This window comes from Rhinichthys klamathensis, unplaced genomic scaffold, assembly GCF_029890125.1.
Source record: "Rhinichthys klamathensis goyatoka isolate OS25496 unplaced genomic scaffold, OSU_Roscu_1.1 h1tg000947l_1, whole genome shotgun sequence".
Classification (NCBI taxonomy): domain Eukaryota; kingdom Metazoa; phylum Chordata; class Actinopteri; order Cypriniformes; family Leuciscidae; genus Rhinichthys; species Rhinichthys klamathensis.
Genome location: NW_026607271.1, coordinates 339,516 through 365,300, shown reverse-complemented (window position 1 = coordinate 365,300; position 25,785 = coordinate 339,516). Strand labels below are relative to the sequence as shown.

The 25,785-nt window shown below is 36.5% G+C and overlaps 2 protein-coding genes across 2 annotated transcripts; one reads left to right on the top strand and one right to left on the bottom strand.

Annotated features, from left to right (window-relative positions):
- Nucleotides 1-3,579: 3,579 nt before the first annotated feature.
- Nucleotides 3,580-8,825, bottom strand: slc25a51b (solute carrier family 25 member 51b). Its single transcript, XM_056244242.1, has 2 exons — nucleotides 8,699-8,825; nucleotides 3,580-4,788 (listed from the first exon to the last, which is right to left on the bottom strand). The coding sequence occupies exon 2, from the start codon at nucleotides 4,738-4,740 to the stop codon at nucleotides 3,823-3,825; it is 918 nt and encodes a 305-aa protein (XP_056100217.1). The 5' UTR covers nucleotides 4,741-4,788; nucleotides 8,699-8,825; the 3' UTR covers nucleotides 3,580-3,822.
- A 751-nt stretch (nucleotides 8,826-9,576) lies between these two features.
- On the top strand, nucleotides 9,577-24,671 carry cenpu (centromere protein U). The gene is made up of 12 exons (XM_056244236.1): nucleotides 9,577-9,692; nucleotides 10,831-10,924; nucleotides 13,759-13,948; nucleotides 14,027-14,105; nucleotides 15,902-16,015; nucleotides 17,740-17,836; nucleotides 19,095-19,191; nucleotides 19,279-19,357; nucleotides 19,439-19,486; nucleotides 19,928-19,989; nucleotides 24,146-24,302; nucleotides 24,449-24,671. The coding sequence occupies exons 1-12, from the start codon at nucleotides 9,645-9,647 to the stop codon at nucleotides 24,569-24,571; spliced, it is 1,188 nt and encodes a 395-aa protein (XP_056100211.1). The 5' UTR covers nucleotides 9,577-9,644; the 3' UTR covers nucleotides 24,572-24,671.
- The last annotated feature ends 1,114 nt before the right edge of the window (nucleotides 24,672-25,785 follow it).

The following is a 25,785-nucleotide window of genomic DNA, read 5'->3' as shown; positions in this document are numbered from 1 at the left end:
GCATCACCTGACCCGGGCCAGCTAGCCGTGGAGCGTGAGTTACTATGGCGATGAACACGCTAAACGCCAAACCACTTTCATAGTGCTAAAACCCAGGGTTGGTGCTAACTAAACTGAAACACACCTGGCTATCCACCTAAACCGGCGTCATGGTACAGACCCCTGCTCAATTTCATAGCGTAATGCATAACATTGCATAACAAAAAATGCCCTTTTAGCATCATTGCAGGAGGTGCCCTAGCGAACATTAGCGTAAACGGCCTACTATCATGGCTGAGCAACCGTTTGAAGAGAATCTTGCTGAGCAAGTTATTACAGCCAGCAACCAGAATAACAACAAATCTGACATCTGAAGGAAACTCTATCACTCCCTGGGTTTGTTTATGCAACAGAACACGTTAAGTATGTTAGCTGGAAGCGCATACTTGCTCAACCAGTCATGTGTGCATTTCGGTACTTGCATAGAGTATGTTTCAGGTCTAAGAACGCTTATTTAGGATTTGTATATCACAAAAATATGGGTAACGCTTCCTTTTACAGTACAGTTCTTACTGGCTAATATAAGGTAAGTACATGGGTTAGGGGTAGGTTCAGGGTTAGTACCTAGTTATTACCCAGTAATTATAATAAGTACATAGTAAGTACATGGGTAACAGGACTGTAAAAGGAAGCATTACCAAAATATGATTGGGGAATTCATTAAAGATCTATACTCTGAGCATATTCAGTTGCCCTGATCTGATCTCAGACCAGTATTATGTGGTATAACAGTCAAGGGTTAAAATTTCCAGATCAGGTTTAAAAGTGCAGCTTCCGTCCAGAACACATAATTAAATCACCCAGATCACATGACCAACCTGAGGTCAATGGATGAATTATGACATCATCCTCGTTTAGCTTAACTAAGTTACTTGCCATCTGGAAGCAATTCTCTAATGTCAAGAATATCACCCATATTAGACACTCCACCCCCCATTAAGCAAACACACACACACACACACACACACACACACTGCCAGATTGTGGTTATCAAGTCAGATGACGCAAAGCTAGTTTGCATCGAGAGAAAAGTCATGAGAAGGAAAGAGACACATATGTAATGTGTTATTATTCATTCTTTTCACAGAAATTACTTTCATATCGAACATCAGAGAGCAAACATGTTTCCGTATGAAATCTTCCTGTAATATGAAGGTCCTATGAACTGCCTTTGCATTTGTAGCAAAAAAAAAAAAACTGCTTGTAAGGACCGTGTGTATTCTTGAGACATGTTGTATTGCCTTTCGAAGTGCACAAAACTAAAATCTCTGAGTCTATGTGTGAATATGAAAGCAAACTTCTGGATGAAATGAGAAGGGACAATCGAGAATATGCTTTGCATTCCCGATAATAAAGGTTTGATTTTGAATGACGATTGCTATGGAACGAATGCATTATTATTTTTTCTTGTTTTGCTTTTTTTTTAAATTTTCTTTAGGCAACATAATTTCTGTTGATTTTGCGGTGAAATATTACCGTTATTGACCCGTTTTGTGAGGTTTGCATGTTAATAAATCGCTGCGTGATTTTGAATGTTTATTTGGTTTTATTCCCAAAGCTCGTCACATCTGTTATTTTGAAATATTTTGTCTTTTATGAGTCTTTATGTCTAGTTTCTGAAACCGTAAATTGTCACACTGTATTTGCTTTTGAGTTCGCAGGAGATTACAGATTAGGCCTTGGATTAAACTCAGTCGAAGACTTTCACAGTTCAAACCGAGGTAATGATGGGATTGAGCTGTTTACTGGCACACACACACACACACACACACACACACACACACACACACACACACACACACTCGCTGTGATCCGTGGCTGTGAGACAGAGGGAATTACTAAATGTAGGAACACTGAAAGATGTTTTTGTAGCTTTTCTATTGTAAATGTGTCATATATAGGAAACTGTGCTTCAGGTAATTTTACACTCAAAAACATCATCCACAAATATTAGACATAAACTAGATGTACGGTTTAGTCATTCTCGATGAAAATTCAGAATGCAATTCTTTACATTACATGCAAAGTGAGATATTTCAAGCCTTTATTTGTTATAATTTTGATGATTATGGATTACAGCTTATGAAAACCCCAAAGTCAAAATTAGAATATTGTGAAAAGGTTTTCATATCTGTAATCCATAATCATCACAATTATAACAAATAAAGGCTTGAAATATCTCACTTTGCATGTAATGAGTCTATATAATATATTAGTTTCACCTTTTAAGTTGAATTACTGAAATAAATGAACTTTTGCACCATAATTTTTCGAGTTTCACCTGTAGGACCTTTTCTTCTATGAGTTTAGGAGTTGTTTCACAATTGCTGTCTACATAGGCAACTACCTTTTAATACAGCAACTCAGAACGAACCATGTTCCCAGTGACTGAGTCGGAGGAATCTTAACCACACAAGTAAAGAAATATGCAATAACTATCCAGCAGAAAGGAGGGAGATTCAAACTGAAATTGTGTACAAGATATGTAATATAATCATTACTGTAGTAATCTAGTCAGTAAAGCTGCTTTGAAATGGGTGTATATTGTGAAAAGCACTATATAAAGACCTAAAGAATACGTCTCCTCGAATCACATGCATCCACAAGCTTTAATACATAACATTTATACCCATAACACACCTGATAAGACACAAATATTAGGCAAAATAGTCAATTTTATTAGACTGAAATTAAATATATTCCTCAACACCATCTTCTTGTATTGATTGTTTTACACTGTGCTTGTAATGCATTATGGGATTGCCACTACTGTGAAGGATTCATCTTGCATTTATGGCATTTGATTTTACTGTAAAAATAAAAAATAAGCAGAACTTTAAGTCATAACGTAAAAATTTCAGCCGAAACAAGATATTACGCAAGAACAAAAAAAACTTATCAATTGAGAACTGATTAATGACGGGCAGAAAAACAAAAAAAAAATCTAAATAACATGCAGCAAATTGTTTGCTATAAGACATGAAACGGATAAAAGAAATGAATATGGTGTGTTTTGACTTTAAACCTTCATAAACTTCAATAATGACACCCAGAATGCAATTAGAGTAATTGTTTACTTTCCACCCACAACAACGTGAACATTTCATTTATGTCGCAAAAAAACACTTGTTACATAAAAATAGCATTTCATGAAAATCTTTGAATACATCTGGATGTTTTCTGATTGATTGGCAAAATATACAATACCATCATGGGCTTTGTACAGACGTCACGCTGTGTGTGTGTGTGTGTGTGTGTGGGGTCCACAAATCACACACATGAATGAACGCTCAGTTGAACTGCGCGTAACACTTAGAAATGTACTGTCAGTAGTGCAACACCGTGCTTTCTCCATCCGTGTCCCTCAGACCCCATAAAGTGAGTAAAAGAGCCAATACAGAAACATACGATACATTTCACAACACTTGGGTAACATGGGCGGACTTTATCAGCATCGGCACATCATTAAGTGCAGATTTTACACCTAAAAAAATCTAAATACCATCATTTAATCATTCCAAACCCGTATCAATTTCCCTCTTCTAGCAAAAAAACAAGATATTCTGAAGGATGTTGGAAACCAAACCAGTTGTCCATTCAATGGAAGTCAATGGGGTCCAAAACTTTCAAAAAATCATCTTTTCCGTTCCACAGAAGAAATTAAGTTTGGAACAATGATGACAGTATTTACATTTATAAGTGGATTGTGCATTTAAGTGCAGCTGGCCTCTTTTAAAGAGGGAAAACACTCAACTTTGGCTTGTTTTGGGGAAAAGTGCACCATCAGAAAACTTTGAGGAGCAGCTCGTACGTGGCGTTGATGATCCCCCAGGACAGAAGAGAGCGATGGTAGTTGAGCGTAGCTCCGCGGAAGAGCATCGCGACGCTCCCGCCTCGTTCCCGCCACACCGTCATCAGAACCTGCCGGCAGGGAACGAACTCGCCTCCGACTTGGGCCTGCGCTCGCGATTTCACCACGTTTAGCGGGTAGAACATGATTCCCAACGCCGCGCCCAAAAGCCCGCCACACACAAAGTCATTAGCCATGTGACCCGCGCGGGTGCGGGCGTCGGGAAGCCGTTGCTTAATCGGCCCACGCAACCCGAAAAACAGCACGTTGCTCGGCCCGTTACGCAGTAACACCGGGACTAGGCCACGGTAACACTCCCTCACGCCGTAATCCCGCAGGAGGGTCCTAAAGGTGTGTGCGGTGTTGTTAAAGCGCCCGTTGTGCCGGTGATCCTGAAGAAGCGTTTGCACACGCTCGAACGGCGTTAGCGCAGCCTCAGCTGTGCCGGCTAGCGCTGCGGCGGTGCTACGCGTAACAATCTCGGGCGTTCCGCTACTCCGGGCGTGACGCAAAAGCAAGCGGGAAAAATCCTCATACAAGCCGAACATTATGGCTACGGTCGTGGTTTTCTGCAGGAGAGGCGGAAGAAGCCCTCGGTACAAACGACCCAATCCGTCGCGCTGTAGCTGGCGGACGGCTTCGGTCACGCGGACGCCGTGAAGCTGTTGCCGGAACAAGAGCTTCTGGATAGGGAAGGTCACGATGATGTTGGTGAACGCGGCGAACGAGCCGCACAGATAGTGCTTTCCTCGAGGGCCCACGTTAGCTTCGATCACAGCGTGGCTAGCGTTACCTAACTTGCCCTGCGGTTGCCGGGCAGAATCCGGGTCCATGGTAGTGACGACCCCCATGGGAAACTAAGCATCTGATTGGTCAGCAGAAGAGATGCCCATTTTAACCTGTGAAAGAGAGGAAATAAAGCAGTCAGGTCACCTTCATTTATACAGCGCTTTTAACAATATACACTAGTCAACATTTGAAGTGGATCAAAAAAAGTTCATTAAAGTTGTCCTAAGACAAGAACGGGTATTGTTCAAAATTCATGAAAGGTTTTGATCTACTTCAAAAGTTGACTACTGTCTATTGTTTCACAGCAGTTTTACAGTGATAACAGGAGATTACAGTAACAGAGAGTGTTTAGGCGTTACAGCAGCTCTAGAATAAAGTTATTGTCCAGATAAAGTTAGTTTTGATTGATTCACTTCCGTTGCAAAGATCATTAGTGATTAACTTAGCGGCCGCTAACACGACACCGTAAAAACAGAAACTTTAATGTGTTCTGGCCGCTCATTCGCACACAGCAGTGTCTGAGGCTCGAGAACTAAACCTTCAAACAGGATCCAAGACACAAGTTTTGAAAAATGTTGAAAAACGTGTAAACTTCAAAAACGTGAATCTGTGAACACGCTGACGGCGAGCGCATGCGTATCATGTGCTTAGTCTAAATGTCTGGCCTTAAAAATTCATAATACAATATTTTTTAGTCGCTTCCGCGTGTCCATGCGAACTGGAATCATTTTGATAATGTTTTATCAGTGCAGAGGGAAAGAAAAGGTTCATCAGTTACAAGCTTCATCTCGGAGAGTTTTGCGAGTCCAGAGCATAGACTGTAAAAAAAGATGGCCGCCGCCCCTTCGCTCTCTTCCATTGGTCAGAAGTGAAGCCGCCAGTGTCCCGATATGGCGCTGACATCTTGAACTTGAGTCTGCGCAGAAGCGATCTCGGCACCAGACCTGCGCAGTCGTGAGCCGGAAGTAAAGCCGCTAAATCAAGGCCCCGCCCCCACTCTCCAGAATCAATCGCAAGCACACGCTCCGGCACTTTTATTTAAATTAATTATAGAAATTTAGATATTCAATTTAAAGCTCCAATCTCCTCAGTCCTCCGAAGATCCCGAAAAAAAGTCAGTTGGTGCTTCAGTGACGACATCGCTCAGAGAACCTGTCAATCACAGCTGTCAATCATGACGTCACACCACCGCATCAAATAACTAACTGAAAACAAACTTATTTTAAAAACAAACACTTGAAATTACATCAGCGTGATAAAAACTACAGTAAATGACAGAAACCATCTTTGGAAAAGCGATATTTGAAGTGTAATTTAATTGTTTAGTTGGTCTCGCGTGCCGTTGAATAACATGAGGAGGCGGGGCTTATGAGCTGTACTGGGACCGGCCACCGGGGGGCGATCGATACGCTCTGGCTTCACTTCTCAGGGCTTGTGCGGCACGCTTGGTCCAGAGCCAAACGTGTTTTATTAACCAGACTTTTGAAACCATTTTGCGTCACTAACTGCTGAGATAAGACATGTTACCTAACCAAAGTTCAGGCGTCCCAGACAGACCGAGGGCAGGAGGACATCTGCTTATCTGAACCCGTTCAGCCTCAAATTACCTTTATATTGTATATGGCAAAATAGGTGGCATATAATGAATCAAAACGAGTGTACGAGTGCATCATCATCTCAAAGCAAGAAACCACAGGCAAATCCTGTTATTTTCATGCACTGGTCAATTTTGAGATTTTGCATTTTCAAGTGTTTATTTAATTGCACTTTATCTGTATATTTTCAATCACAACATGTATAGTTAAAGGCAGTGAGCTTTTTCTCCACTTCAGCAACTTTACAGTTTTACTCCGATATATAATCTGAAGGGGTTTGTTCATATATACACTAGTCAACATTTGAAGTGGATAAAAAAAAAAGTTCATCACAGTTGTCCTAAGACAAGAACGGGTATCGTTCAAAATTCATGTATAACTTTGATGAAAGGTTTTGATCCACTTCAAATGTTCACTATTGTATATCATTCACCTGGTTTATATATAACATTTACACTCATTTCGATCCAAAACTATGTGACTTTATGTGTAATACAAAAGGAGATGTTTTGAATAATGTTCACACTGATCTTTTACAAGATATGGCAAGCGTTTGTAATTTTATTAGCGTTTATTAAGCGTTAATAATGTTAAACTTAAATGTGTCTTAAAAATGCAGAGGATATTTACTGTATTTTTAATGATGAAATTGTTAAATTGTTTAAATATGTATTAATTACAACGAAACTTGAGGAAGATTTTCAGTAGAAATATAGTCATGTGGACTAATATTCATAAGCGCTGTCAAATAGATTAATCGCATTTAACATAAAGTATGTGTTTATATAATATAGGTTAAGTGTGTGTATGTACACCACAAACACACACACATATATTAAATAAACACAAATTTTAAAAGTTATTTTAATGTAAAACAGTGAAACCTCACATATACGGTAAAAAAATAACATTATAAAAAGCTAATTTGATTTAAATTATGCATTAAAGCAATACAAAACATTATTGTGAATGTGAAATGTTACGATTATTATTTATTTTTTTGTAAAACAAACGAATATAGCTATAATTTATTTATTTATTCCTCTTACCAACACATTTTAATTTTATATACATCGCATGTAGGCCCTATTTTATGTTTTTTGTTAATTGTGTGAAACTCGAAAAATTTGAGTATCGTGTAAAAGTTCATTTATTTCAGTAATTCAACTTAAAAGGTGAAAAACCCAGTCAAAATTAGAATATTGTGAAAAGGTTTTCATAAGCTGTAATCCATAATCATCACAATTATAACAAATAAAGCTTGAAATATCTCACTTTGCATGTAATGAGTCTATATAATATATTAGTTTCAGCTTTTAAGTTGAATTACTGAAATAAATGAACTTTTGCACCTGTTTCACCTGTAATTGCGCTTGACGATTGCCCTGTGATTGTGCTTTTTCCTTGTTTTAAAGAGCCGTGTCACTTCACTAAACATCTCCAACAGTGTTTCAGGTCTGAAATGACATGAGGTTGTCTCATTTTGACATTAACTCGCTCCTTAAAGTTGCTCAAAAGAAATCCAGAAGCGTGAATGTACTACCAAACCATGTGCAAGACCTCTCCAAAAATAAAAGCACACATGTGGAAGATCCTATGGGAACTTTTGAAGGTCATGGAGAGGATTGGGTCGTGCAATTATCTGCTGCCACGATGCATAAGACTCAAACTCTCCAGCCTCATTAATCAGAACAAAACACGGTATGATCGTGAGCTCACAGTGATGATTGACAGGTCAGTGTTCGCCTCCTCATTTACCCACTTAACTCCTACATATGTGACTTTAAAGAATGACACACCACTTATAATGGACTGCTGTGATCAGCAAATGTCCTTGATATGATCTGACTTAAAAAAAAAATCACCTAATTATGAGAAAGCCAGAGCTCTCTGAATACATATAAATGATGACAAAAGATCACAGATTCATTAGCATTACATTATGATATTAATCAATACACGTGCTTAATAAACACAGCTAACAGGCTACTCTGCTAACAGTACAGTGTCAAAACAGTGGATAGACAAAAACAAACACCATTATATCAGATACATATATAAATTGAAACACCTGTGGCACCCATATACAACAAGGAAATATATAAAACATGATTATTTTTTCCTCTATGTGAACTAACGTTACGTTTTGTTGCTCTTTTTGACTACAGCACGTCCTCACAGTGTCAATAACTCTCAGATATCACTTAAATGCACATTATTAAACTCTGTATTTAGGTTTGAAAGCTTAAATGTGTTTGCTGTCACTTATTAAAGCTGCAAAAACACACCTACTTCGAAGCTAATGCTAATTCTGTGACAACACAAGCTAAGGTGTTTCCACCGCGATTTCCTCACTAAAAGTGTTTATATTTGTAGGTATTTAAATCGGAGTATTTCGTAGCGCTGATTTTGTTTATTTAAGTACCTTCTGGCTGTGGTCCGGGGGAACGTGGCGGTTCTGTTGGGCTGGTTTCAGTCAGTTAGGCGGAACCGCCCGCGTCCTTGGTTTATAGTGTTTCCACTTCGGATGGACAGAGCGAGAGACCGGAAGTGGCCACTAAAGAATCGCTTCTAGCGTTTCCACTCTGCGTGGAGATCGTAAGGTAAATAAATAACCACTGGAGGGCGCTATTGCAAAACTTTTTTTTTTAATCGTATTTATTAATTCATTCATGTATTTATTTTCATATTTATTTATGAATTTATTTATTTATAACATTTTTATTTACATTTTTAAAAATAGAATATATATCTAAATGTTTTCAGATTCACAAACCTAACCTAACTGCAAATAGACCGAGTATAACTATAAACACCTAATTTTTCATCATACATAATTGAATCAAATTATGCATACAATTTGCATAACAACTTTGTTTGCAATGCCAATTTGTTGTAATGAAACCATGAATGAAACCATGAATGAAACATGTATTTTTTTTTATTATTAATTTGCGCCAGAACAGCAGAGGGCAGTAGAGACAGAAATGACGCGTTGTCTCGCCTTGTGCGCTTTACACAAAACAGAGAAGGAACCTGCTAAATAAGTCTGGAGGGGTCATTCGAAAAAAAAAACATTTGAATCTTTTTAAAGAAAATGATGTATGAAAAGTGAATACTTTTATTAATTACCATTCTATGAAGTCTATATTCAAATAAATTGTAAAATATCATTCCTACTTTGTATATAAACGAAATACACACCTTAACGTTGTTCAGTCGCCCCCCGTTACTGAGATGGTTCAGTCCAAGCGTTCAAACATTCGCGGTAAATATACTTCCTTACCGACTTTGCGCATTGCAGTTGTTACTTTCTGATTGTTGTTGTTGTTTATATAGATAATTATTAAGGGTATTAAATTAATGTAAAGATGAGTAGGATGACGAAAACATTGAAAGCTGTTCAGCGGGAGCTACAGGTGAGTGTTTGTTTTGCTTTTTTGTTAACTTAGCTGCTTTCTCACAAAGCGTTACATGTTTTGAATCCTAATTACATTATATTTTTGACATACAATTCCTGAAACATAATATTACCAATATTTATATTATGTAATAACAAATAATTTTGTTATTGTTGTTCGAGAAAAAATATTATAATACTTTAATATTCATTTTATATTTTTACATGTATTTCCCGAAACATGTCGTTTTAAAACCAGCAATATTTGAATTTTTTTATCCAGCAATATTATTGTTATTGTGTATGAATGATATATAATGTAGTAATTCATATTACTAATATTATTAATATGACACACGTAATATTACATAAATTGTATAATATTGGATTGTAGAATGTTTTAGCCTATTTTTTGACTTGTAATTCCTGAAATATAATATTAATATAACCAATATTTATATTAGGTATTAACAAATATTGTATTGTTGTTTGAGATATAATAGCATTTAATATTACTAATCATAATAGTTTAATATTAATTTTATTTTTGACATGTAATTCCTGAAACATGTAGTTTTAATACCAGCAATATTTTTATTTTTTTATCCAGCAATATTATTGTTATTGTGTATGATATAGAATGTAGTATTTATTATTATTAATATGACACATATAATAAATATTAAACATATTACTTATACTTACTTACAGTGTATAATTAGCCAGAAAGTAAATATGACATGTCTAATTTTAAATATGTATTATGATTATTTACCTATAATTCCTGAAAGATGTTGTTTTAATACCACCAATATTTATATTATGGAATAAAAATGTTTATTATTGATGTTAGTTTAGTATTTACTACTACTACTAATAAGAGGATATGTAATATTATATAATGTATTGCCCTGAAATAAATAATATTACCAATATTTATATTATGTAATGACGAATATTGTATTATTGTTGTTTATAATATTAATATTAGTGATTATATACATATATTATACATGTTATTTACATATAGTATTGCCTTGTGGACTGAAGTAACAGTTTGTAATATGTGTATTGTATTATACAGTCCGTGCAATAATATGCACTTAAAGTTTGCACACAATTAACATAATTTTGTTGTTTATTTGTGTCTTTTTCAGAGTGTGAAACCGAGCACTGAGTCTCCACGAGCGCTGGACATCTCATCCATAGAGAAAGCCAGTTTCTTTCAGGGAGATCAGTATTCTCCTCACGGTATGTAGAAAGTCTACAGTGAATCACCGCTTGCTTTACATGCGTCACGCGCTTCTCCGAGACTAGAGGTTTGAGGATCCAAAAGCAGTTTTACTGAAAGGATAATCAACAATCGCATTCGAAAACAGGCGAGAGGTCAGATCATAGACTGTAAAAAAAGATGGCCGCCGCCCCTTCGCTCTCTTCCATTGGTCAGAAGTGAAGCCGCCAGTGTCCCGATATGGCGCTGACATCTTGACCTTGAGTCTGCGCAGAAGCGATCTCGGCACCAGACCTGCGCAGTCGTGAGCCGGAAGTAAAGCCACTAAATCAAGGCCCCGCCCCCACTCTCCAGAATCAATCGCAAGCACACGCTCCGGCACTTTTATTTAATTAATTATAGAAATTTAGATATTACATTTAAAGCTCCAATCTCCTCAGTCCTCCGAAGATCCCGACAAAAAGTCAGTTGGTGCTTCAGTGACGACATCGCTCAGAGAACCTGTCAATCACAGCTGTCAATCATGACGTCACACCACCGCATCAAATAACTAACTAAAAACAAACTTATTTTAAAAACAAACACTTGAAATTACATCAGCGTGATCAGGGTCATATAATGCCATTTTTGTACAAGCTAATATGATTCTTTAGGGTCTAAATTAAAAGTTTGTAATATACTTTAATTAAAAATTCTCATTAGTATTGTAAGAAAACACTTATTTTACCTGGTCAAAAACAGCTCTGTTTTCAGCACAGAATGCCTTTAAATGATAATGAGCTTCGCTGACTCCGCCCCTCTGTTCTGCGTACACCGTTTGTAACTCGATAACACAATAACCATAACGCGTTGTTCATTATAAACGTGGGATTATGAATTATATTGAGAACATCATACATAGAAAACATGCCGTAATGTACCCTGAGTGTAAACCTTAGACACATTCATTGTGAAGCGTGCAGCTAGCGATTTGCAAAGATTAATATAAATGTTAATATAAAGTTTAATAAAACGTTACACTCACTTCAGTTATTCTAGAGGTTCAGCAGGAACACTGGCACTGCTCCCTCTTACCTAAACTCATTACTTCAGACTTATGTGCCATCCAGAAACCTGCGCTCTGCTAGCGAATGTCGTCTTGTGGTACCATCTCAAAGAGGCACAAAATCTCTTTCTCGGACCTTTACCATGGCTATTCCCTGTTGGTGGAATGATCTGCCTAACTCAACCAGAGCTTCTGAGTCAGTAGTCACTTTCAAGAAACTGCTGAAGACATATCTTTTTCGGCAGCACTTGATTCAGTAGAATTAACACTTTCTCTTCTCTTCTATTCTATAAAAAAAAAAAAACTGCACTAAAATTAAACTGAGAGGGGTTATAGCACTTACGTATTGTTGTCCTACTGTTAGTTTAACTGCTTCTATTGTTCTCATTTGTAAGTTGCTTTGGATAAAAGCGTCTGCTAAATGAATAAATGTAAATGTAACACGAATATCTGGTACCGATCCTTTTTTCATGAGCAGCTTCTTAGCAAAACCAGCTTTATACTGACCCTCGTTTATACGCAGTCTGGTGAGAAATGATTCGCGCAAACATGAGAGCATTGACGTTGCTCGTGGGGAATATTCCCTTTGAAAACAAACTCAGCCACTGCGTCTTCAGCGGTTCGGATTCAGGAACATTAAAATGACTGTGTTCGTTATTACACCCAAGAACAGAACACCACAATCGCTTAGACGCCATTCTGCTCATAGACAGTGCTCCAGCATATCAACAATGAGCGCGCCGGTCCGCGCAGACTATGATTGACAGCTCTCACGAGCGAGGGCGGGTCTGTGTTGAAACGCTGCTGTCAATCAACAATCGTGGGAGGGGCTTCCGAGCGTGTGACGTCACGCTCGAACGGCTTGATTTGAGGCAGGGGAAAACATATAAGGAGATTAAAACAAAAACACTGGATGGATTTTTATCATTATATGATGGTTGTGTACAGGCACTGCCAACACACATTTCAGTACAATCAACTTGTAAAAGTGCATGTACCATTATATGACCCCTTTAATTGTTTAGTTGGTCTCAGGTGCCGAAGCAAGTGCAACTCCCAGAATGCACTTGCTTCGCTGCCCTAGAAAGCCACGCCTACATGGAAAATGGCCCCCACAGTCACCAGATCTCAACCCAATAGAGCATCTTTGGGATGTGGTGGAACGGGAGCTTCGTCCCCTGGATGTGCATCCCACAAATCTCCATCAACTGCAAGATGCTATCCTATCAATATGGGCCAACATTTCTAAAGAATGCTTTCAGCAACTTGTTGAATCAATGCCACGTAGAATTAAGGCAGTTCTGAAGGCGAAAGGGGGTCAAACACAGTATTAGTATGGTGTTCCTAATAATCCTTTAGGTGAGTGTACAATGTTGAATATAATGTATAATAATGCAATGGGGGGATATTTATGGCTCCTGATAATGTCTGATGTTACCAGTAAAAAGTGGCCGACATTATTTTAAATATATCTAATCAGTGACGGATTGAAAGCATATTCGACACAAATAATTCTGTGTTTTCAGCTTCAGAATCATGAATATTGTTTTTCTGGTGTCTCTATTGTCCCGTGCTTTGGGTTTCCAGCACAAGCCTATTCATTCACACACACAATGTAATATCAAATTCAGCATTTTAATCAACAACAGTAATTTTTTGTTAATCTTTTATCATATATCTTGGAGTATCGCAATAATATAATATCATATCGAATCGTGACATGAGGGCATCGTTACACCCCTAAAAAGTAACTCTACTGTATAAATCCCAGAAGTGACTTTAGTGTGTGTTTGTTGTTGTCTTCGGCAGGGAACCCGCTTCACAGCACAGCTTTAGAGGAAGACCCGAGTCCTGGACCAGAACAGAACCGGAGATCTGCTGTGGAAACTCATAAAGCTAAGGCTAACGAAAAGACCCGAGTCGTTTCTAAGAGCGCCTCATCCAAGGAGAACCAGGAACCGCCTCGGACCCCAGATCCAGGAGGAAAGTCCGTCGTCAGGTAGAGTGTGGTCCGGCCCGATCAACGGGTCTCTGCATCACCGTAATCATAATAACGTAAAGGCTTTCTGTGTCGTAGAAAATCTAAAGGAACATCTTTACCGACTATATCAGAAGGCGGAGAGAATACAGACAAGAAAAGAACGGCAGGGTCCGAGGTGAGCGTTTAGCATGACACTAAAGTTGTGCTTGTCTTTTCAAGTTAAGGCGAGACACTACAGGTGAATAGGGTAATTTTTTTAACGAGCAGATATCACCATGAAACTTTCCCAGTTGATTACCTACATTAAGATGGGAAAAAATGTATTACAAGTTTTCTGTAATTTAATGTTTAAATATGCAAATTAGGCATTATCTAATTAAATATGCGCTCATTTGCATATATTTAAAAAAATGAAATCTGAGTTTTGGATAAAGCCAGGTTTTTCATTGTGTTCACATATTAGATGGGGAAAAAATTACAGAGGGATTTATGGATATCTACTTTTGTTATCCTGTAAATCAGAATATACTGTCAATAGCCTTAAAAAAAATTATTTTTGCCATGGTTTTTTTTTGGAATAAAATGTTATATAAATAAGGCTAGGAATAATATATTCATAAATCCCTCTGTAAATGTCTTTATAATATAACTAGGTACAAGACGGGAAGGTTTGGTGTATATAAGTGCTACTAAAGTGGAGATTTTCGGTCTTGGAGTGTGAGAGAAAAGTCATTTTGAGAAAACGGGCGTTAAAGATTTAGCATCAGCCAATGAGATTGCGCATTTGCGTCCTTTTACTTTAACGATTGGTTGCTGATAAAAAGGAAATGACCATATTTGGATCCGACAGCATTGTACAGGAGAGAGAGAGCTTTCTAGCGGTGTGTGTGATGGCAGGGTGCAGACAGCGATCGCGGAGCAGCGGATGATTTAGATCGCCAACTTTTGATGAATTTATTAGAAATCTACAGACGCAAACAAAGTGTCGTAAAAAAAAATAAAGACCTAAATGTGTATTTTGGACTTTTTTCACCACAAGCCTGAAAGAAGACATGTTAGTGAAGACAAATATCCTAAAATCTCAAAATTGACTAGTGAAAAAAAAAAAGTTTTTGCCTGCCGTGTCTCGCCTTAAACAGCTTCTACATTTACATTAAAAAGTCCCTCTGTAGTCAATCATTTTATCCCTTAAAACTCATCTTTGATCAGCATATTTAAAATGTGCTTCAAAATAGCTTGAATGTAACTCGACACCCTTGCCTCATTTAGTATGCGTGGTTCTATGAATATGCAAATGAGCCCCGCCTCCACTCACTCCCTCAGCTCAGAGATCCACTGGTTGGCGATCACACGTTGATCTGATTGGTTACAAGGTCGTTTGTGACGTCAGAAACACCAGCGATTTCAAACCGTGTTTTTGAGACTGTCTTTGGTTCACTGCAGTTTTAAGCAGAAAATACTCAGCAATGCTGTCGACTTATGAACTTACACACGGTTTAAGCGTATTAAAAACACCACATAGACACATAAACAACATTAAAAGCTGGATTTACACCACAGGGGGACTTTAATCATTTAGCAGACGCTTTTATCCAAATCTTCTTGAACAAGAAGAAATGTATGTTAATTTTTTCTTTGTCTAGCTGTTGTTAAAGTCACCATGAAATCAAAATGGCCAATTCTTGTTTTTATGGAATATTACAGTGTTTATTAGCAATGATTTTAAACTGCTTCTCTTCTCTGATGATGTGGGCGGGGCAACCTGTCACTCACATGAGATCAGCCAATAGCAAACCACAACCATCCAATCAAATCCCCACAGACACAATCAAGCCCCGCCCACATTTGTTCTTGTTCCAGAAGCGTTTCACTCGGATATACGGCACAATACTGAAGAAACGACGTTTCATGCTGACTTTAATGTATGCCAGATATGGAGTTTAATTGGAATGCATTTTTTTTTTTTTTCAGAAAGCAGGAAAAGGTCAGAGGTCATCAAAGGAAACCTCTCCGACCCCAGGAGTGTCTCGGAGACAGAGGTCACCGGCGTCCTCAGAGGAGCTCACGGATGAGGATGAAAGTTTTGTACGTTTAGCTATCAGTATCTACATATATGATTTGTGCGGGGTTTGAAATTAACTTTTTCACTCACCGGCCAATTTGGCTACTAAATTTTTAAGTTATCTGGCATTAAAAACTTCTACTAGCCAAAAAAAAGAAGAAAAAACAAATAAACCATATATATAAATATATATATATATATATATATATATATATATATATATATATATATATATTATAAAATTTGATTTTCATACTTTCATTTCTTATTCAAAAAAAGTCTGTCATCTCCTCCTTCCTCTTTCATCCTTTTCACCAAAAAATGTGTTTTAGTACAAAGAACATAAAATAAATGTAGGATGTTGTAAAATAATATTTTCTGTTATCCAAATGCTTTTTAATATTCGCTTATGCTTCAATGTAAGTGAACAAGCGTGCCGTTATTAGTTGTGTAGTGACGTGTGTGTTCAAGTGAGCAGATTCTGTGCAATACGCCGTATTTAAAGGTACAATATGTAGGATTTTTGCAGTAAAATGTCCAAAAATCACTAGGCCAATGTTATATATTATGTTAAGTTGATTACTTACAATATCCCAAATGTTTCAAACTATTTGTAAATGGTGAGAAAATTGCGATTTTAACCAAGGAAGCGGGGTGTGTGAGCAGGGGTGAGGAGTCGCCAGTCAATGACGTCATATCCGCGTTACCCTCGGTTTCCGCCAGGTTTGCGCTCGTAACCATGGCGACAGACGTGGATAACCGGGTTATTGCCGTTATGCCTAGAAGGACGCTCACGCTGTTGTTGTTTTGTTCAAACATTATGGACCATGGCAAGCAGACTTTGAGACAAAAAGAGGACTAGAACAAAGATCAACATCTTTCGAGATGCCGAGAGCTAGCGTCCGCGACTAACTTTGACTCGACAGAGACGCACGCGAGTGTTGTGTGTACTTTATTAGACAGGTGAGCAAATGTACATAAAACTAATCAATGTTATGTAGTTCAACATGATGAAATGTTTGAATATGATCTGTATGTTATTCTAATGTTGATCTAGCTTAGTCTCATACAGCCAACACACAACCTAACTAACAACATTCAACACACTCTAATGTCGTTTAGTGTGAAAGAGTAACTGTTAGAGCGAGTGAAGCAGCGCTGCGTTACCTCAAGTTTCATTCGTTTAATAAACTGACCTGTGTGAGTATTAATTCAGCACTTGCCTGTAACTACAGAAGAGTCAAGTTTTAAATAGGAAAAATATCGCAACACTTTGGTCATTTTTTTTTTAGAACTGCTAATGGTCTTGTTCACTTCAATGATGTATGCTAAGCTATGCTAAAAGTGGTACCGCCAGAACCGGAGATCGGCTGAATGGATTCAAAAACGGTAAAACTCAACAGTTTAACTCTGAGGGAGTTGTAAAATGAGCCTATTTCCAAAAAAAGTGGAGTATCCCTTTAATGCGGAATGTACGTCATTAATATACGCCTTTGTTATTGTAAGAGGTTAGCGACCCCTGGTGGTGAAAAATCCTGCATATTGTACCTTTAATATATCATGAGGACTCTTTGTGATAAATCTGCGCAGATTTGATTTACACACGAACTTCCCAGCAAAGTGAGTGAACATAAGTAACTCTTCAAACTGGCTCGTGATTTGACAGCGTCACCCGCCACAGATGATCTTTTAAACCCTGGATATGTGAAATATGGGTCTTAAATTAAAAATGTGTTCTCCTTTCCAGCACCCGAGCATGGAGAAACCTAAAGCGGCGAAGAGGAGATCTTCCAGTCGCCGGCAGAGCGGCCACAGACACAAGAGGAAGTCTTTATCTTCGTCAGGTACTGAACGAGTCAGTTGTAAAATGTTTTTTTTTTAGCTGCTGAGAACAATATTTTCAGACATAATTACTTACTTTATTAGGGTTTTTATTAGGTATTTAAATATGTCCAAATTTATTATTATTACCGTAGTATTTTCATGCATTATTATATTAGTATTTGCATTATATTATTAATTCTAATGTCCTTTGGCGGTCACATGGTGTGTTCTCATAGCCAGTGCCACAAAAGTCACACAGTTTCATTCCATTCTGGTGAAATTACAATAAAAACATTTTTTTTTTTACAAATTATTTTCCGGTCAAAAGTGACTGAAGAGAACTAGACGGTTAATATTACTAATATTAATATGGCGTCACGTGTAATATTTTAGATTGTATAATATTGTATTGTGAAGCATAATATTAATATCACCAATATTATTCTTTATAATATTAATATTAGTAATAGTAAATATTACATCATATTCTTGTAGTAATTTACATATTGATCGAAGTAACATTCATTTTATATATACAGGTGAAACTCGAAAAATTAGGATATAGTGCAAAAGTTCATTTATTTCAGTAATTCAACTTAAAAGGTGAAACTAATATATTATATAGACTCATTACATGCAAAGTGAGATATTTCAAGCCTTTATTTGTTATAATTTTGATGATTATGGATTACAGCTTATGAAAACCCCATAGTCAAAATTATATTATTGTGAAAAGGACAAATAATATAACAAAGAATATAACAAATAAAGGCTTGAAATATCTCACTTTGCATGTAATGAGTCTATATAATATATTAGTTACACCTTTTAAGTTGAATTACTGAAATAAATGAACTTTTGCACGATATTCAAATTTTTAGAGTTTCACCTGTACATATAAATATATGTGTGTGTGTGTGTGTGTGTGTGTGTATGTATTATATTGTATGTGCAAGTGTGCAATAACATGCACATTGTTTATTAATTACATTTATTTTAAATGTGAGGTGTTTTTAATATGCATGCATCAGATGCTTCAACAGTGTGCGTGTCTTGGTTCTGGAAGTATTTTTCACAATCGTTTTCTGTATATGCACTTCAAAAAAATCGTTTAAAATATAGTTTGCCATGAACAAACTTAAACGGCACAGTGATGAATCACAACAATACCAAACTTTGTAATGCATTATCTAACAAAATGTGTTCCTTGAATGCAATGCAAATCGTTTTAGATTAAATCATCTGCCAAATGCATAAATGTAAGCCGTCCTTCTCCAGAGTCAGCCGGTCCCGCTAAAAAACCCAGAGATCTGAGAAGTGCCACTGATCTCGACGTGGTGCTCGACGCTTTCCAGGAGTTTGTCACTCAGTATAAGTACGTACGTGATGATGTCAATTCAGCAAATCAACTCAACAAATCAAATCACTAAACTCTGAAACTCTTGTTTGTGGTTCTCTGCAGGGAGACCATAAGCTCTGACGCCGTGAAGCGCTCCGTCGACGCCGTCAGCCGCTCGTTCGAGGAGCAGATCTCGGAGATCGTGAGACTGCGTCTGTCATAGAAATACATGAAGTGTTGCTTCTGTCATAATAATGATTAAAAATGTGCCATTCGTTCATAGATCACAGCCACAAAGGAACTCAAGAGTGTGAAAAGATACAATAACAAGGTGATTCTCATCTGGAAAATCTACAGGTGAAACTCGAGAAATTAGAATATGGTGCAAAAGTTCAGTAAAAATTACTTAAAAGGTGAAACTAATATATTATATAGACTCATTACATGCAAAGTGAGATATTTCAAGCCTTTATTTGTTATATTCTTTGTTATATTATTTGTCCTTTTCACAATATTCTTATTTTGACTTTGGGGTTTTCATAAGCTGTCATCCATAATCATCACAATTATAACAAATAAAGGCTTGAAATATCTCACTTTGCATGTAATGAGTCTATATAATATATTAGTTTCACCTTTTAAGTTGAATTACTGAAATAAATGAACTTTTGCACGATATTCTAATTTCTCGAGTTTCCACCTGTATTTTAATTTTAATAAATATTTTAATCATTTGTTTTGAAGGCGTTAACTGTGTTGTTCTGTCTTTCAGATCAATAGAGATGTTAACCAGAAGAGGACCAGGCTTGTGGAAGCCAGTTATGAACTCATTAAGTAAGCACTGACCAGATCAAAAACTAGATTTAATTTGCTCGTTTATACTGTGATGTCACAACTGTTCTGCAAAAACTATCATAACAATGCAATCATAACAGTTATATGTAGTAAGCAGGGTTACACTGGTAACACTTTAGTTTGGGGTTTAATTCTCTCTATTAGCTAGTTGCTTATTAGCATGTATATTACTAGGATATTAGCTGTTTATTGCAAATATTAATGCCTTATTCTGCATGACCATATTCTACATCCTTTAATCCTACAATACCTAAGCTTAACAAACTTACTAACTATTAATAAGCAGTAATTAGGAGTTTATTGAGGCAAAAGTTGTAGTTTATAGTTAGTTAATAGTGATAATTGGACCCTAACCTAAACTGTGACCGCCCGGGTTATTATATTTAGCTAAAACTAAAAACGTTTATAATAAAATTTTAAAAAAGCTTTTTTTTTTTACATGAAATATTATTAACTTTTAAGTAAAATAAAATGTATATAAAAAATAAACTTATTTTATTTCAGCTAGTTTCTCATTTTCATATAGTGTAACTTGATGCACTAAAATAACTAAAACTTTAATTAAAAAAATAAAATATATATATACAGTATGGACTAACTAATAGAAAAGGACAAAAACACACAACAAATTACTAAAACTTTAATAAATTAAAATGATTGCATAAAAAGTAAAAATGGCAAACTAATTCAAAATATTATTAAAAACGATCAAATTCTCATTTATGGCACAAAATCATAATCACAATTATTTTGGTCAATATTGAAATCATGAATATTTAATATGATTTGAAATTTCACACTTATCAAAACCAGTTTTAATACCAAACTGATAGGCTAACTATAAGAAGTCCTAAAACAATTATTAAAGACAAGAGTCAGTAATACAATAAGAACAAATAAACTAGTTATAAATAACCAAAGGACCAATAAATACAATAGAACAAAATATTGTGCTTTTTTTAGGAGGGTCTGCAACAGAAATTAAATAAAGCAATTTAATGTAAAATAAAAAGTCTTCACTGCATTAATGAAACTTGCTTTGATTCTTATTAAAGCTATTAAAGTTATAATATGACACGACATGTTATAATGACACTGACGACATCAGGTTTATTAGGCCGCTGTCACTTTAAGAGTGAATGCACAGGTCTAATATACTGACACGCATCTGGTTTTCTCCCAACTGTTTGTTCACTTTTTGTTCACTTAAGAGAAAACCAACTGTGTTTATGTGAATGCAAGACAGGTATTTTGTACGTTTTTTTTTTTTTTTTTTTACGTTAAGTTTAGGCTTTTTGGAAGGAATGAAAGATTATGTTGTTTTCACAATCAGTGGAAGTAGGGCTGCACAATATTAAAGAAAAATGCGATAACTCATTAAATAATGCAATATTCAATATGCGATACGATAATGCTTAAAGTGTGTAAAATAAACTTAAATTATATTTAAAATATATTTGAAATTATAAAACCTACATACGTTTTTCACATAATTTTTGTGACTAGAAAACAGCTTCATAAAGTGAACATCAGTGTTTTACTGTCGCGTAAGAAGTGTTATTAACATCAGTTGGGTTCATCCTACATCAGGTTTATTAAACAACAGAAACTGAATAATCAAATATAAAAATAAAACACTGCTTAGTTTTCATTGTATGAATTAAATACAGGTGAAACTCGAAAAATTAGAATATCGTGCAAAAGTTAATTTATTTCAGTAATTCAACTTAACCCTCTGGGATTCCTCATTTTAGACTCACACTCAGGACCTTCGGGTCAAAAATGACCCGGAGGGCGGCATTAAGATACATTTTATTTGAGTAAAATCAATGAAATATATTTTTGTTCAATAATATTTTTTCTTTTCTTTTTTGGTGTTTTGAGATAATTTTATAATTTATAATTAATATTTATGCAATAATTAAGACCCATTTTTTCCCATTGAATATAATAGAAAATTTATATATATATATAATTAAAAAAATTTTTTTATTAAAGCTGTATTTCATTTTAGAGTCAAGTCTAGGCCTCATGAAAGCAATTTTTGAAATGAGATCGGAGCCATCTGGTGGACACAATGAGCATTTTTATCACGCAATAGCACATTTTTACCACTAGTGGATTTACAGCTCTCTGTAGAAACCTATGGTAGAAACACTCTAGTGATTTTTTCACATATTGTTTAATTTTTTCAGGTTTTTGATTTGAATATATAATAACAGATTCTCAAAGACTATATTTGTCCTTTTTTTTTATAAAAAAAAAAAAAAAAATTTTGCTTGGTTTAAATGGTAATTTTAAGTGCCAGTTTTACTTTATAATACAGTCAAACCTGAACATTGGATTATAAGGAGAACAAATGGAAAATTTTTTGTCACCCATTGTTTTAAGAGATTCACCCCTTCACTGTTGTGTGCTTTTTTTCTGCATCCTGGCTGTTTTGTAGATTGTATGCACAAAAAAACTCTGTATTTTCACATTTTTGCCAATTTCCCATTCATTTCCTATGGGGGTCATTTTTGACCCGAAGACCCTGAGTGTGACTATTTTTCTTACGACCACTTAGACTTTTAAAATCCTTTCCCCAATTTGTTTGGGTGTTCATATACCAAGTACCAAAAAAGTCACCAAGTTTTGGACCATTCCGATGAAGCTACGATTTTTAACATTTTTTTATTTAAACGCTTCGGGTCATTTTTGACCCGAAGAACCCCAGGTGAAACTAATATATTATATAGCTTATGAAAACCCCAAATTGAAAATTAGAATATTGTGAAAAGGTTTTCATAAGCTATATAATATATTAGGGAGAACGGCACGAGGCCGGCGGCGTGATTACTGATGAGCGTCACCTGTGAGACGCACCGGTCTCGTAACTCTCACGGAGGAGCGGGAATATTCTTAGCAATGTTAAAACGCACATCAACCGATCACTTGTTTAGCGTTCATGTAAACACTACATTCAGATTCACCGATCGGAATAACTTCAGTTAGATTGAAACAAAAGGTGTGCATGTAAACAATGAATGGCGACTGCAGAAAGCAAAAACTGAATGCCGGACATTATCCGGGAAAAAGAGGATGGTAACCCCTACTACTCAGCTTTCTCCACAGAACAAGAGCCTGCTAGCTTAGCTTCCAAAAAAAGATGTCTGACACTCTTTGGGCCCTGTCCCAAATGGCGCACTTCATGCGGACTTTCGGTCTCGTGGACTTAAATTGCGCGTGCTCGCCGAGTCTACGAGTCCGTAGGCCGTCCCATTCAGCATGTTAACGCTCTGAAGTGTGCTCAGCAGCGCCCCCTGTGTACCCTTGAAGCGGTCTTCCGCGAAGCCCGCATAGATGCAGGCTCCACGCACTTTAACTACCCAGGAACCCTTGCGAAAGGCCAATCAGACAACGGATGGGAGGAGATTTCGCTCACGGACAATTGTTCACATGGCTGAGAAGAAATTATTGAAGTGTAATTATCATTACGGTTTTTATGACAAGTTTATACAAACATTATGATCATCGGCCAGTGGTTGATGTCTCAAACATAGGCTGATAATAGCGAGCTGAATAATACGATCGCATTATGATTCATTAAATAAATAGAACCGAATGTCAGGGCTTTACTGAGTCATATGTAAACACAACAACAATAGGCAGCATATTTCAACAAACCACAATCATACCGTCTTCCTGTTTCCGGCGTGACGATCGAGTCTGTCCCAAAAATACCTCTCAATGCGCCCTCGCGGACTCGCGCTGAGGGCCCTATAGGTCTGCATTACATGACGTCACCGAAGTGTGGACTCTGAGGAAGTCCACAAGTCTGGAGTGTGCCATTTGGGACAGGGCCTATGTGTACATTCTGTGCGTGAGATCCCAGCCTCTATGGGCGGGTTGAGAACATGCGGGACAGCTCGTACTACTGACTGTAGTCTTTAGCCTCTGGCCAAAAAATCCTCCGGTGACACAAAATGACGATTTTTGCGTCATCGGAGGATTTTTTCCAGACAAAAAATACATAAATCTCTTGTCTCAGGGGGATATGAGGTTGGAAAGCACAGTAATTTGAAAATACTACAGGTTTTCTACTAATACAAAGCTTAATGCTAAATCCTGAAGTATCCCTTTAACTGTGTTTCAGGGGAAAGACGAAGCTGCGTGAGCTTCAGAAAGATCACGATGAGATGCAGCTGAGGCTCAGATCTCTGAGAGAAGGGTCCGCTTTGCTCTCCAGCCTTCAGGAGCTCAACATGAAGTACCTGACGCACCGCACCGCTCACCCCAATGAAGTGGAAACGGTAAGGAGGTCTTCAGATGTTCAGTTTGGGTGTTGAACCCTCATTCCTATTCTGTGCATGAACTTACTGTACAAGCAAACCATCTTTCATTTCATATATGGTTGGTTGTGCTTCTGTCTTCTTATTTCATTTCTTTTGCCTGACAGTATGGTCCATCGTGTATGCCTGCCATGTTGATGGAAGCCAGGGGCATCATGGGAACAGAACATCAGCTAAAGACCGTCAATGACAATCTACAGCAGGTTTTAGATGAAACAGAAAATCAATAATCAACTCGGCAAATAAACATATTTAATGGAATGGTAGTTTGTCAGACTATTTATTAGTTTGGGGAATTTATTGTAACTGAAATATTGTGTGTATACTTAGATTAGTCCATTAAAAAAAAAAAAAAATCACAAATGAGAATCATGAATATTTTCGTGTGAAAAAAAATAGTCACACTTGCATTACTCGCGGTCAGATATGAGCGCATTGAAAATTAATGGGAGACGGATTTGGAAAAATGGTTGATTATGATTTCACTTTTCTAACTGTAGTTAGTGTGTAATGTCGCTGTTTGAGCATAAACAACATCTGCAAAGTTACAACGCTCAAAGTTCAGAGCAAAGTGAGATATTTCAAGCCTTTATATGTTATAATTGTGATGATTATGGATTACAGCTTATGAAAACCTTTTCACAATATTCTAATTTTGACTTTGGGGTTTTCATAAGCTGTAATCCATAATCATCACAATTATAACAAATAAAGGCTTGAAATATCTCACTTTGCATGTAATGAGTCTATATAATATATTAGTTTCAGCTTTTAAGTTGAATTACTGAAATAAACGAACTTTTGCACCATATTCAAATTTTTCGAGTTTCACCTGTATATCATCCTTGCTGTGAACAAGCCTTTATTCTTGATGCATGTGTATTTAGGGTAAAGGGTGTGATGGTGCTTAGTCATTTGACCCTTTTGTCCCAGAATGCCCCACGTCAGCTCGTCTGATAAAGGGCTCATATATAGACACTGGGCTGTTTTTGGGCTCCGTGTGTTATCACAGAAATGATAAAGTGTACGCTTTGAGTGAATGAATGTGGATAGATATGATGAACATGCATGTTAACATGCTTGTAACAAGTAGACAAAAGGTTCTTTTGTTAATGCAGTTCAGTTCATGTGACAAGTAGGGTTGAACATTGATGCACAGAGCACAAAAACAGATTAGTGTACAACCTCAGCATTATAAAAAATAAATAAATAAACATTTCAAATTTATGTTTAGTAAAAGTAGAATGTAACCTGATCAACAAAAAGATAATAATAATAAGATTCCAGATCTTAAAATTAAAGATTTTTAGCAATGTCTTGGTTCCCCTAAGATCCTTTTAGTCGACAGTTCTTAAAGGGATACTCCACTTTTTTTGGAAATAGGCTCATTTTACAACTCCCCCAGAGTTAAACTGTTGAGTTTTACCGTTTTTGAATCCATTCA

Coding starts and splice junctions, on each gene's coding strand:
- slc25a51b (XM_056244242.1), bottom strand. CDS start 4,740: ATGGGGGTCGTCACTACCATGGACCCGGATTCTGCCCGGCAACCGCAG.
- cenpu (XM_056244236.1), top strand. CDS start 9,645: ATGAGTAGGATGACGAAAACATTGAAAGCTGTTCAGCGGGAGCTACAG. Junction 16,016..17,739: donor CGGATGAGGATGAAAGTTTT/GTACGTTTAGCT, acceptor TCTCCTTTCCAG/CACCCGAGCATGGAGAAACC. Junction 24,303..24,448: donor ACCCCAATGAAGTGGAAACG/GTAAGGAGGTCT, acceptor TTTGCCTGACAG/TATGGTCCATCGTGTATGCC.